At 38.0% G+C, this 14,845-nt stretch overlaps 1 protein-coding gene across 1 annotated transcript in view; it reads right to left on the bottom strand.

The window, feature by feature from the left end:
- Positions 1 to 266: 266 nt before the first annotated feature.
- PPP1R3A (protein phosphatase 1 regulatory subunit 3A) overlaps positions 267 to 14,845 on the bottom strand; it is a 33,888-nt gene continuing 19,309 nt past the window's right edge. Inside the window, exons 2-4 of the mRNA XM_021545243.3 lie at positions 12,855 to 12,913; positions 12,615 to 12,751; positions 267 to 10,408 (exon numbers count right to left, since the gene is read on the bottom strand). Of these exons, the coding sequence (XP_021400918.3) occupies positions 7,931 to 10,408; positions 12,615 to 12,751; positions 12,855 to 12,913 (2,674 nt within the window). The 3' untranslated portion in view covers positions 267 to 7,930. The remainder of the gene's footprint in view (positions 10,409 to 12,614; positions 12,752 to 12,854; positions 12,914 to 14,845) is intronic.

Raw genomic sequence — 14,845 nt, 5'->3', positions numbered from 1 at the left:
TCCACATCCAGTGGGTTTCTGAGATGTCACTCTGAAACAGCTCATTTTCCATTGCATTGGATAGTGAGCACAGAAACATTGTTCAGGCTCTGGGTTGCACTTCCAGCTGATGGGCACCTGAGCTGTCCATTGCTTCAAGCCCTGTGGACTGTGAAACTTGCCCACAACAAAATGTTTGGTTTAAATATCTCATGGAACAAACAAACGTGAAAATTGTCATGCCTAGTGCAGAGTAGAAAATGTAGCTTTGTATCCATGCAATTGAACACAGTTTAGCATTGGTTTATTAAAAATATAATTAATGAGATTACAGTTGTCATTAATCTAATTTATAATCCATTTTTATTGCATGTATAAATTCTTGAGTTTTGCAGAATTAAAAGGAAAGCACATGGCACGTCATGCTATTGCCTTATGCAGTATCAGACAACACACTATAAAAAACACCATGTTTGAATTTCACTTGATATGTCTACATTAAAGGATGATGTACAGCTACAGGTGTAAGTCTGTTCAGATTAGTTAGTCTAAAAGGTCATGACTGCATTTGATAGTATTGAGTTTCTTACACTGTATGTCTTCCAATGTTTGATAATTTCAAGATAATAACAGTTTATTTAAACATTTGTTTATACCAAATTATATATCATGTAATGGATAACACAATGAATTGCTGTACATGCAGGTTACCATGCACACCAACATAAGATTGAAGGCAAGGACACAGGTAGCTGTGTCCACATGAGTGGGTGTGTGTGAAACACACAGAGCTGAGTCCCAGCAAAGCAGACTGTGAACATGTTCTGGCCACACCATCCAAACACTGCATTTACAGCAGCCTGCCCACCTCACCTGCAGAGTTAACAGGGACATTGTCTCCAGGAACAAAGCCTTTATTAACTGGTTTTCTAATACTGATGATTTTTATTGTTACTCATGTACAAGGAGGGAAGTGAAAAGACTTGTCTATGTTTGTGCCATTTTCTGGAATGCAGCATGGCTTAAAGAACAGTGATGTGGTGATCACAAGCTCAGCCTGAACTTAGATAATTTTCCCATGTGTAAATCTCTTGTCTACTATGGAACAGTGCAGGCATATACTTGCTTGGTTGCTTGCTTGCTTACTTTCTCCCTTTCTTTTCCAGCTATTTTTATCTTCCATTCTTTCCTCTATTCTATAAGATTTATTAATAATTCTGCCATCATTCTACAAAAATGCTGCATTATATAGAGGGATTATACACTAAAATTACATCACAAAATTGAATAAAACTGCTTGATAAACCAAGCAGTATTTGTCTTTCATACCTAATCTTACAAAGTTCATATAAAAACCTGATTTCTGTCTCCCAAAACATGAAATTAAATGGGTACAAGCCAAGACCCTTTGTGGCTGCTGAGACATTTCCCATAGGCATTGCTAAGTGTGCCTAACTGCCCCAAGCCATTCAACAGCCTAGACCATTCAAGGAGGTATGAAACCTGCACAAGAGGCCTCCTACTCTTGTCCTTTATCAGTCATGGGTCTTGGCTCATTCATAGCACAGAGGGACAGACAGGCACGTAGCTTGTATGAATAAATAAGGAGTTTCTGAGGAGCTTAATCAGGACTTTCCCCCAAGACAGTAATTGTTTTATGTTCTTAAAGAGTTTAGGCCATTCCTAATTGTTCATGGTTGCCCTAAAAGCAGAAAGGATTCTTCCCTAATAAAGGGTACTTACTTAATAAGGTAGCTTTTGTCTTTTCCTCAGCAGTTCTTATTTCCCTTTCAGAGACCCTGGAAAATTTGCAGTATGGAGCTACCTTCTGTCCTCCACTGGAGAAGGTAGTGCCAGGAGTACAAGCAGCTGGCAGCCCCAGAAAGATCACTGGTAGAGAGGACCAGTAATTTCTACATAGATACAGCTTGTATAGTGCATTAAATGAGCCTGTATGCTCTATGATCTCCCTATCATCACATATACACAAGATATGCTCGTGCCCTGTGGTCCTTAGGAATCTAAAAGTCCTCCTGCAGCCATGTATACTATTATAAAATCAAAGAACTATACCAGACACCACAGGGATTGTGGAAGCTTAACTATTTACTGACAGTTTTGTAATTCTACATAATAAGCACAGGCTGACATATACTCTTGTTTTCTCCTGACACACATAGCTTCATGTCTTTGGGGACTGACCTGCATAAACAGCCATGAGGCAGGTTTGTGGCTCCAGCCTGAGACTGTCCCCCCCGGAGGATTATAACATGCTGAGAAGGAGGCTGTCTTTCTAGTCCTCAGAGCAATGCTCTAATCTTGAATCATTGAATATTAAGGTCAAGGGTAAGATATTCTCCACTATAATTCCATTAAGTGGTAGCTGGTAAGTTACAAAAAGAAGTTAGTGTGTATTTCAATTTTTATACTTTATATAGCTAATAACGTATTTGTGTTATCTGTCCAACCTACTCAGAACTTATTAAACTTTCACGTCTCTAGCGAAAGCCGTTCAGAAACTTTCAAATTAGACATTCTGTTTACTATTTCTTTTCCACTCTTCTATGGAATCTAGTTGTCACCTTTCCATTCCCTTTTCCTAGAGCCACCCATGCACACGTGAACACACGTCTCATGTGTATCACCAAATCATACATAACACACTTGTTGGATATCTCAGCTTACCTAGTTCATGCCTACTCTGAATGCAGAAATTATCTGTTCCTTTCAATCTCCCCATGGTTTGGACAAATACTATCTTCACTCAGGCATGTGTAGTTTTGGTCAAAAAATCTCCCCTGACACCTACCTGAATTCTGAATCCTCAGCAGCATCAAGACCTCCTAGATCAGATAAACGTCCTGAGTCCTGTGATTATCCATATAGCTCTAAAGTCTCCTTTGCAGACAGTGGTCTCAGAAGAGCTGTGAGTCTTAGAAAGCTCAGCTGGGAGTCACAAAAGGGCATGATTGCCTGAAGTGGAACTGATTTAAGCACCTTTGTAGGGATAAGAGAGAAATTCACAGTTCACTGCTAGAAAAATTCTCCAGTCCTGGTTCATGAGGTATTGACCTAGGCCTGGAAAAGTAAATTTATAGTCTAAGGAAGAAGTAGACCTCACTGAAGATATGTAAAGGTCTTGGTATTGGTTTTGTACTTTATCTAAATAGAATTTCACATAAAATGCATGAGTTATTCTCAGAACAAAGTTTATATCCAAACATCCCTCCAATCTATGGCTTAAGGAGTTAAATTTTCTCCAGTCCCCAAACTCTGGGTTTGTTTTCTGCAAAGTGCCTTGTTTCTGAAGGCAGCTGTTTAGGTACCTCAGTGCATGAGAGGGCTGCAGAATATGGAACCTGACCTGAAAAAAGCATGTCCCTGCCATCCAGCTAACTAAATCCCACTGGCACAGCAAGAGTGTAAGACCCAACTCTGCCATCAGGCATTTTTATTAGAAAATTTTGGCGGTTCTGTATTTAACATATTGTCTGTTTTGATTCTTGTTCATATGTTCAATGACTAGAGAGTTTAGGTTTATTCAGGGATGTAAATACCACTGGGCATATAAAAGTTAGTATATTGCCTCAGAACATTTTCATATTAACCTTCCTTTATGGATCTAGCTCATACTCTGTCCTCTCTATTTTTTCATTTCCAATATTAACTAGGGCTTTAAAGGCTGTAGCTTGTTTCAGAGCCCATCCTCTGTTGAGCAAAAAGTCACATATTGATAAGAACCAGCAAGCAATTAGTAACAAGAAGTACTTAGGTCATTAATGATGTAGCTTGTTTTGACTACCTCCTAGCAGGATATCTGAGTGCAGAAATTCTTCTGCCCTGAATTTATATTTAAGCCAATTCAACAGATTAGACAGCCTTCAATATGGAAATTAATTTATTTGTTGGATGTGCAGTTTGGATAATAGCCATGGGACATACCTCCCATGATATGGAATGTAGATACACTTCATATTCCTTGCAATAATGTAAGGAAGTCTTTTGCAATTATATTATTTTTGATCACTATATTGTACCAGAATCAAACCCTTTGTGAGCATGGGATTACCCTACCATATAAGATCACACCTTTCTATTGCATAGCTTGAAGAAATAACTAGAATCTACTAGAAATTAAAGTATTAACTGGAAATATGTTGCTGCTACCTTGTAGGCAAGCTAATTATAAATCATTGCAAGAGCACAACACACCACTTATTCCCTTAAGTAAGTAAAACCCAATATTTTGCCAATGTTATAAAGGTGTTTCCTCCATACTAGAAACAAAAGTAAGAGGATTTTTAAAAGATAGTTTATCAAATGATAAATAAAAGAAGATAAAATTACTTGCTTTGTTGTTTTAAGCACATACATACTTTAAAGTTCGGGCACCTGTGCTCACAGATCAGTCTAGAGTACTGTTTTGCAATCATAAAGTATGATATGCTGATTAAATATTTTAAATATAGAACATAAAATACCAGTCCAAATCTGAGAAATGCTAACAGTATTCCACTTGTGTGTAGATGAAATATGCTTACTCTAACACTCAAATATTTACCCTAAATTCCAACTCTGAATAACTGTACGTGTTAAAATGGCAAACCCTAATGTTTAACCTGTTGCATACAGGAATACAGCTGTTTGAAGCACACTTTCTGTAGAGATTGAAGTAATTTAGCCAAATCTTAGCTGATATTTAGGAATTGTTTAAAATATATTGTGACACATATTAAAAGCCCACTAATTTTTAATGAATGTCTGTATTAATAGATCCTTTCTATTTATCCCTTGCAAATTTTTTAGGTCATATTGTCTCTCCTGAGCTCTCTGTAACATTTTTCTGCCACTGTCCAGAGACTGATTCAATTCATTGACTTTCCTCCACCCATGGTCCTTGGCCCATCAATCATCCCTAACCCCTTTCTTTGCTTTCCAATCAGGTGACCTGAGCCTTTAACAATGAACCAAATATTTTGGGTTGAAATGCATGAGAAACAAAATTTTCACCTTGCAGATTACATACAGACAACTACCACACAAATGTATGGTTCTACTATGGTTCAAGGATATCTGTGCTTCCATGTGAAGGAGCAAAAGGATCTTTAAAATGCATACTGCTTAGAATCCCCAAGATTCAATAAAAAACCACAACCAGGCTTTTCTACCTCCATGCTGGCTGACTTGTTCAGATCTCTTTAAAATAAGGCATGTGTCCAAGACATTTAAAGTTCTTTAGCTCTGTCAGTGCTTAGGGATTTAGACTGTGTCAGATTAAGACCTCTCCAAAAAGTGAACATTACCAAGTTCTGGGAAAAGAAAACTCCTCTGTGATGGTAGTATCAAATGAGTCTCTAGCCTCAAATAGAAAAAAAAATATTGCGTTCAGTTTTAGTCAGTTGAGAAAGTAGGAACCCATCTACGTACAGTGGTACTGCTAAACGCTGATGACTACAGTCCTCCTCACAATAACACTTCTCCAATTGTTAAACTAAATTCTGCTGGATGAAAGGCCAAGGTTTGGTAAAACTGAATATAGTCAAATATGAGTTTGAATCCTGTGACTTTGTGTGTAGAGCTTTTATGTAACTGGTCAGGAACCTGGACTTTGGTCCTTGCTCTGAAGTTTATGAATTTTGCTTTAAAGAGCTATGTGGTAAATTAGATTGTAAGGGGCTTTTAACAGCTAACTGAATCTAAAGATTCTAATTTCTGCCATGGTTATTTTAACTGTAAGATTGCAATATGTCATGTCTTTGATTTCTCTTACTTGAGGAATCTGGTACTTGACTGCATTGTGACACTTTGAGCAGGACAGATACAGGATGCTTTCTTTACTTTTTATCTCTCTGAGGACCTTGATTCTGTCAGAATATATAAGATGTAATTTCAGAGCTTCCACCATACTGGGAAGTAAAGTAATACCTGATGTCTCTATCCCAGTTAACCTGAAAATCCGATCCACCTAGACCAGGGACTCAGACTGCAGGAAGTGAACTACCAGAAGTAAGGCAATGTTGTGCCTTTTGAAAAGGTATGTATGACCATCATGAGAAGGATATGTTCTTTCAGCATTTGTTGTCTCCAGGAAAAGGAAGATCTGCAATCATTACTTTGGATTTACACTGATTTAACTTCAATCCTAATCCTCATTTAAGTCTAAGTCTAAGCCTTTTATTGGATTCATCTCCTAATGCCTATTGAATTAATTTCTTTATCTCTATTAATATTTTCCTCATATATATCTTTGAACACCTGGACACAGCCTTCCATGTAGCTCCTTAATGCCCCTAGCCCATTGCTACAAGTCGTTCATATATTGCTGTCAAAAGTTGCCAAGGTATCCAGCCATCAAAACACATATGAACACATATGAGCAATACATCACATACATACTTGCTCACCCCACTGAATGCACTATTAAATGAAAATTTTTTGAAGTTTTACCCCCGAGCAGAACAGGAATGCCAACTCTGCAGCAGATTGTCCTTTCATCCTGAAACATGTGTATAAGTTTTACATGGACTTTAAAGCATTTATTTAAGAGCTAAGCTAACAACTAAACAATTTTGCTATTACATCTCTTCAGCCATCTATTGCAACCATGACTTTCGCAGTTGTGGTATTTCATAGTGGCAGTAAGGAAAGTGAAACAAACAGAGCTTTAAAACAACCCTTTTTTTCTTCTTCATTTTTATGGCTTCAGCAACATTATGCAGTCTTGGTGCTTCTTTTAATATTCTACCTGTGACAGTATCTGTGGCCATCCTCTGGGAAATGGCTGAAGAGCATCATAACCTGTCTGTTCTTTTCCTTCTGGACAAAATTTGGGCTTGATCTTGTGTGGGACGCCCGCAGTGTTGGAGCAGCAAAGCTGCCCATGTGTCTGCCCCACAGGACTGCTGCACAGGATCAATCTGGGCTCTCCTTAGGGCAGATATTAGTCTTTTCTGCCTCACCCAAACCAGACAAAGCAGCCTCACTGAACAACAGGGTCATGCCCAGTGTTTTCTCTTGGTGTTTGACTAGCTCTAGGTCACTCTAGGTCACAAGCCATAAGGAAAAAAGCTGTAAATCTGTAAATTCAGACATGCTCCACACAGTTATAGCATTCTTTTGTAAAATTTATTTAATGCTTTGTAGATATGCTCAAGCAGTTCTGATGAAAAATGTTACTAAAAGGCTTTGCCCAGAATTTTCAGTGAAATTCTCAGCCATGTTACTCAGTCCTCATTTGCCAAAACCAAAAACCTTTGTGCATGTGAGTGATCATGGCTGTGATCATTCTTTACAGGATGGAAATAGCACATCTATTCTGCTACACAGTTACATCCTGGAAGTTACATGACGTTACTGAAGTCAAAGCCTTACATTTTCCAAACAGGGGTACTGCTGAAATTTTCAGTCAGAAGAATGAAATAAAAATTTGGAAAAATGTATTAAACTATCAATAGATGCATTGCTTCGAGCATTGGCTAATTACACTAGCAGATTATCAACTGCAATGTCAGCACCAAATACTGACTTAGGTTTTATATTGTGTCTTGGGTTGTTACGTACCACACAGAATCTTGGGAAAAAAATTCCCAGAAAAATATGAAGCTTTAATGCAAAAGAAATTAAAGCAAGTAAATGGTAGGTTTAAGTACTACAGAGACATGAAGCATTGCTTTTTCATATCCTGATAAGAAGCAACAGCTGTACTTCATTTTAACTTGACGTGCTTCAGAACTCATACTCATATAGGTATTTAATGATCCAAACATAATGGTCCTGCATAGTTTAATTACTTATATGAAGGCTCAACTTCATATGTAATCTCTTAATAAAAGATGCTGCTGTGAAAATCTTGCTTTGATTCTAACAAAGAATAAACTCTTTAACAGTGAAAATGCTTTGATGGAATTGAAGATTATTGACTATGGATCATGAGCACAGCTGACAATCAATCTTATTCCTTCTTAATAGACTCCTTGTTTCTTCTTCCTTCGTGGTATAGCCAATACAAGGAGAACAAGTAGAGTGCAAGGCAGACCATCAAATCGTAATGGTAGAGTGTTGCAGCAAATAGAAGAAACAAAAAGAAATAAAATATTTTGAAAGCAATATGTTTTAAGCCTGGAGACTCACTAGGTAACTTAAGTGCTTCACTCTTCTGGTGAGAAATATCAGCAGAATTAGAAGTGTGTTGGCTTTCTTTTGGTGAGTCATCAAGCCAGCTTAATGTTTTCCCCTCTGTTATTAAATGGTCAGTTTGACAGCCTCTTCCTCCATTTTCTTTGGTGCACTTACTAATTAAAACTTCTGGTCTCCATGACCTCTCTTGTTGGACCTCTGCTTGATGGGAAAATTGACCTGTATTCCTTCCTCTTCCTTCTCCAGAAATTGCTGAGTCTGAAGCAGAAGGTACTTCTCTTTCAACTTCAGGAGAGAAGATTTTGTTAAGACATGTTATTTCATTTGTTAGATTTAAATTGTACCCTGACTCAGCCGCAATCTTGTCAATGACTTTGGATTCAAAGTGTCTGTACAGGTGCTCCATACCTTCTTCCATAGTGGGCCCTTCTGAAGATGGCACTGAAGAGCTTTTATAATGGTAACTAGGCACAGTGTTTGTACCAGAAGGTGGCATTTTTGTTTCAGCTTTAGAACATAAACAGGAAAGTGTATTACCATGGCTTTCTTCCCTGTAGAGATCTTCTGCTTTCTCATGGTATAGGTGCTTCTCAGTACTCAGGGGACTTTTAGGTACTTCTGAACATAAACCCTCCTGCAAATCTTTCTTTCCCATAGCAGAAGCCTTTTCTGCTTCTCCTACAGGTAGAATATTATCTGCTTGTGCTTTGGTACATTTTTCCCTGCTATTGCAGACAGACTTCGTTTCTCCTTGCAGTGTTTCATGTACGCCTGCATTATAAATACCTAAAACTGATTCCTTTTCAAATTCAGTGTCATATAATACACCCACTGTGTTGAGTTGACAAAGAGCATAATGTGAACCATCATTTCTCCCTTCATGTGTATCAAACGCTGTTTCCTTTTCCTCTGTGGGCCTGTCACTTAGTGCAGTCTCTCGAGGTAGCTTAGCAATTACTGCTTTTTCACTGCCAGGCATTTTTTCTGGAGCACTTTCTGATGTTGTTTTAATTATATAAGCTGTACCTGCCTCTGCTTTATCTGTAATACCCTGCTCAGAGACAGAAGACTTTTCACACCTCTCTGCCTCCTGGCAGGTAAACAGCTCCTTTGTGGAAGTCACGGTCTGAGGTTCCATGCTCCCCCTCATTTTCCACCGAACCTCACTCCCCGTTTCTTGCCACCTCTGCTCTGCAAAGTTTGCTTCACTTTCCCTTCCAATTGGTCTCCCTTTATTTGTATTGTCTGTCTCTCTGTCTTTTAACCTCCTGAATCCTCTGTGTTCCTGAGTGTCCTCAGGTCGCCTTTCATCCAGCCTGGTGTCCCTGGGTGCCTGCTTGTTCTCAGCTGGCAGAGGTGCTGGGTTCAGGGCTTTGGCATTGTGTTTCCTGTATGCCTTGAAAGACTTGGAAGCTTCCTCCTCACCGATTGATGCCAAATCTGCTACTTCAATGACTTCCTTCTGCTTCCCTAAATCAGTGTTCCTTTCTGACATTTCACCAACTCCTTTTTTTTGCATAGAATCTTTTGAGACACCAGCATGTGCAAAAGTGCTGGCATACAAATCTCCTCTTAAGTGTACCTGAACTTTACTTTCAATCATCTTGATTTTTCCTTCATTTTTTTCAGCATCTGATGACAATGAATCCAAAGTTTGGTGAGACATTTGTGGTACCTGGTGCTCCAGAGCTGGATTAGCATTGCCATCCAGCGTCCTTGCTATGCATGCATTTAATTGCATGGATTTGTCATGCTCTGGTAAAATGGTTTCTGGTCTTGTTTCACAGGCCTCTTTTGAGGTACCAGCAGCATCCTCACTGATGAATAACCTCTCCATCATCTTACTTCCCGAGGAACTGTCTATTTCACCTTCTGAAATATCTGTGTGCCTCTCTCCTTGTCGGCTTGAGCCAGTAGCCATAATATTGGTAGCCTCATTCTGCTTTGTCAGAAAATGTTTTGCCGATAAAAGGCTTTCACTGGTACCAGTATGTTCCAAAGACTGCTCATAGTTGTTTACTGAGCCAGCAGTGACTCCCTTCCCTGGTAGCTGATTATTATAATCTCTTACACAATACGTAGCTTTATTTTTTAATTCTTCTCCTATCACATGTGAAGTGTTTTCAGATGAGGAACTGATAGGCACAGGGTGCAAGTCACTGCTTCTTTCTATACAGGTTAGCTTTTCCACCAATCTTTCAGTTTCACTTGGAAAATTAATTGGTTCTGTTGTGTATAAATTCCTTTCATCTCCGGAAGAGGTACCTCTAGCTCCTGTGAAGTGCTGATTTAACTGAAACAATAGGATAGAAAAAGAATGATGAAAAAGTGCTTTGCAAAAATATACCAAATGAAGGAGGCAGGATTTCATTATGGAAAGTTTTGTTTTCAGTAACAAAGCTTTTATGGAAACAGGTTCCAAACCATTTGCAAGATTTGCATTGCACGTATTTTTTAACATAGGTAATGAGCTTTATGGTGGTGCTGAAAGGAGCAGAAAATAAAATAGTGCTCATAACCTTCTCTCTTTATTCATGAGTTCAGTAAGCTGCTAGTGGATTTTATACAAATTAAATCTGAAGAGAATATTTCCTTAAAGGCAGGGTAATTTGTTCACTATGCATTTGATTCTAGATTTGGAGAGAGGAAGCTGTGGGGTGAGGGGGGAGGATTGGTGCTTAAACAAGGGCATTGATACAGTACATCAGTGCCCGGTAATGTACGGTATTGTCCAGTAAAACAAAGACACATTTCACACTGACAAATACTGTAAGGATTATCTGTGCTTCATTTCTCTCAGGGAGCATTTTACAGGCTTCAAACCAGACTGTTTTTAGACAATCTGGTAAGACATGAGTTGGAAATGAGATTAGCAAAGTAAAAGGCCAGAAACTAATCATTCTCCCTCCCAGCTCCCAAATATCATATTGTATTATTCAGCTATGCCTACTTGTCACTGCACTCTCTTCTCACTTTAGCAGTCACACTGATAGCACTAGCTGATCAATTAGAGGCTAGCTTCTTGGGCATCCCTTTATACATTTGCACTTGCTGTAGATACCCCCATTACAGTTTCTCTTATTAATATGTTTTCTGCAAAGCCTCTGCAAACTATTAATAGTAAAACGTCACTCAAAGAAAAGTGAGGGAGCTAATGTCTCTGCAAATTCTGTTTTAATGACCCTCTGCCAACCAGTGCTCAAGTGTATTTGAGTTCTTCGGTGATGCCAACTGTCAGGATTTAACAGTGAGATGCCTGTGTTTTTTTCCCCTCCTCATAACTGACATTTGCATGATCTCAATAATTATATGCAAATCTTACGATTTCCCCTTCTTCTCACATAAGGCTCATGTTACTTGTCAACTGCACAGCTGTCTTGTGAGCCAATGCCTGTGTGTTTCAAAGATTTGGTTGTATTTCCATGTATTATAAGCCTTCATTGTTTAATTCATTAAAGAGTGCACAGTGCAAATTAACATCTAAATTATAGCTCCCCCTTCATTTATTGTACGGACAAGTCTGGCAATTGATAAACAAATGGTTATATTTGATCCTCTTTTTTGTAAAAGGGTGGACTGAGAACAACAAGGGATTTTAGAGGTCTTCCTTTGCACATTTCACCATGAAGAAAAAAGAACCAAAACGTTGACTTTCGGGCAGTGAAAGGTTCCACAATAGGCAACAAATGTAAACTTTTTGAAGTAAAAGACAACAAAAATTTATATTGAAATGAGAGGAATTTTTTCTCTCTATTAACAATAAAAAAAGAATGTTTCCCATCTTCCTCTCTTATCTGATTCAGCATTCACATTTTCACAGGTGATGGCGATTATAATCTATGATTATGAATCTGTGCACCCAAATGATATGAGCTGAGAACAGACACTGGGAATAATAGATTGCTCTATGTGTCTCATTCATTGCCATTTTTTCTTTCATACTGAAAAATGCAAGGCAAACCACACACACACATGCATGCACAGAAATCCAAATAGATTGAATGTTCACCGAGTGTGAAATTCATTGTAAAAAATATAATGTAAAATACTGATAGAGAAGAAACTGCTAATATAAATATATATGCTTACTATGCTAATATAGTTATAATTTCAAAAATCTTATAAGTAAACAGCACTACAAAGATAAAATTTTTACAAATAGCATATATTTAAAAATATTTCCATCCCAGAGCCTAGGAGGGGAGATTTTTTAAATGTTACTCTTCTAATTCCTTAGAACCATCTTTTAGAGCCTCTGGTAAAGAAGTAAAAGGGAGTTGTCATTAATTTAAGACCAGAAAAAGTTGATGCACTATATCAAAATCAAAGCACCTTCTATTGTTGAATCAGTTAGAGATTCAGTGTAAGTACAGACCAAGGCTTTACATTTGTAAATTAGTACATCAGTCAGCTCTGTTAAAAGGGGGCATTTCACCAGCTTTGAAGCGTAAATGGATTCAAATCATTTAATACTGTAGATATAATTGTATAACACTTACCAGCAACTCTAATTCTTTTTCATCATCATTGTGATCACCCTGGTTGTATTCTGCATTTTTGTCTTTTACATTTTCTTTAGCTAGTTCCGTGTCTTTGTCTTCTGCTTGTGAATAAACAATTTCTGGGATGTTTGGGTCTGAAGAGTTAAAAAAACAGTTGAATAATTTCCATGATGTTGGTTACACTATTTTTAATTAACAGGTGCAGTAAGGAGGAACTAATTAAACCGGGTGTTGTACCTGAAGTCCTTGAGTTATTCCATGTGCCATCATCATACTTTGTCAATATTTCTTCTTTTCTGTTCAACAAAAAGAAAATTATTGTGTTATTCTGCAAAAATTATTGTTTTAATTCCCCTTAGACTCAAATATAAAGACGACAAGTTAATTACACAACATTTTTAATGCTATTTGAAATTCTGAAAATAACAGCTACATAAAATGTAGCATTTTTTGAATGACCTGATATTAAGGCTTGGCCATAAGAAAGAATTGGCTGACAAAATGAGGCTGTGTTGACCTTCAGATAACATTGCAATTCTGATGGGTTTTCCCAGTCCTTTTCTGAGGAAGCAGCACAAAGGTGATTAGATGGGTCAGTGACAGGAGAGCATAATTTTGGGGTCAGGCAAGGGTCTGGAAGGATATATGTGTTCAAGAGGCCAGGGTTCTCTCTTGCTTGTGTTTTTCAAATATTTATATATTTACAAAGATGGCAGAAAAAGGTGTCTCTGTTACCTGAAATATATAAAAAGGTTCTCCCTGAATGTGTATAAATCCTGTTGCTAAACTATGCCTGGCCAGCAGGAACAAATTCTGCTTCCCTCAGCCAGCACAATTTTTTCTGTTGCTCCACTGGCTGTGAAAAAATAGGCCAGGTTCAACACAAAAAAACACCTATAGAGAGATGCTGAGAGCCTGCAGACCTCATCAATATCAATTGATATCAATCAAACTGCTAGCAGTTCGAATTGTGTGCTTATAGGGATCTAACCTTTAGTGGAAAAGGAAAAAATGTTAAGAGAATGTCACTTATATAAATGTAAACTATTGTATGACTGCTAATGACTCCTTTATGAGGACAATTTTTTTCTGTAGGTTTTAATTTATGTGATTTTTAACCAGCTGTCCACCTCTGTTACTGAAAATTACTTTCTAATTTTCAAATATTAATCTTTTCCCCTTCTATTTTCTCCTAGTGTCTTTCATTTGAATTGATATAACATTAACTCTGCCACCTAAATGCTTAATTCAGAAGGAGGATGCTAAATTTATACTCTATTAAAAGAATGTAGACATCTACTGTTACCAACTTCTTAAAAATCCATCTTTATAGGGTTTGCCAGCCTAAGCAGACAGACGTTCTTGCCAGTCTTGCATCTGATCACTGACACTGGCCACTGTCAGATACTTCAGGGGAAGATGTAGAATTGTTGGAAAATACTTGGAGTAATTTGCACTGCCCTCTTAAATTTCCTCTTGGTCTTTTTTTGTTAGAAGCTGTCTTTGAAGCACAAAATTTAATGCTCTCTCGGTGATTCTTTTTCACCATTAATTGCAATAATGCTAAATATTCTTGGAATCTCTGAATGTCATGTCACTCTTGAATTCTGTATGTGCATAGCCTCCATGTGGTTTTCACTCTTCCACTCACACTGAGTTGTACTTTCCCCTGCCTGCAGTTGCTATAATCTGCATTTCTTTCTGAAAAATGTAGCAGATCCACCTTTTTGAGTTGATCTGTGGAGGTTTTAAGGTACACCATTAGTGCTTATTATTTATACATAGGGGTTTGGAGAGGGTGGTTGGTTTTTGTTTGTTGGTTGGGCTTTTTTTACTGTTCAAAGGCTTGGCTTAGTGTTACATCTAGTTCCCAATTTTCTTCTGCCCTTTTGCCTCTTTTTCGCTCACCTGCTTCTGGACATTCTGAAGGTTGGGGTTTAACCATGATACAGATGCATCAAAACATTAGGTGCTATTAGGATGTCTGCAAAAGCCTCAGATTAGGAACCAAGACATGTATAAGACATGAACTGAATTGTCACCCCAAAACAATGATCCCAGAACAAAAGGAGCCCAGAAGGAAACCTTCCACTGCTTTCTAGTGGGGGAAAAAAGAGAATCCTAATGTCTGCATTTCTTTGAGTATAGCTGACTACCTACAGTGTTCAGCCATATGAATGGCACAGCTCTTGGAAAGCAGGGATGGCACCCATTTGCTGCTTGAAGGG

Source organism: Lonchura striata, chromosome 1A, assembly GCF_050655825.1.
Source record: "Lonchura striata isolate lonStrDom1 chromosome 1A, ASM5065582v1, whole genome shotgun sequence".
Taxonomy (NCBI): Eukaryota; Metazoa; Chordata; class Aves; order Passeriformes; family Estrildidae; genus Lonchura; species Lonchura striata.
The sequence above is the reverse complement of the archived record's forward strand: the minus strand, read 5'-3'. Positions and strand labels throughout refer to the sequence as shown.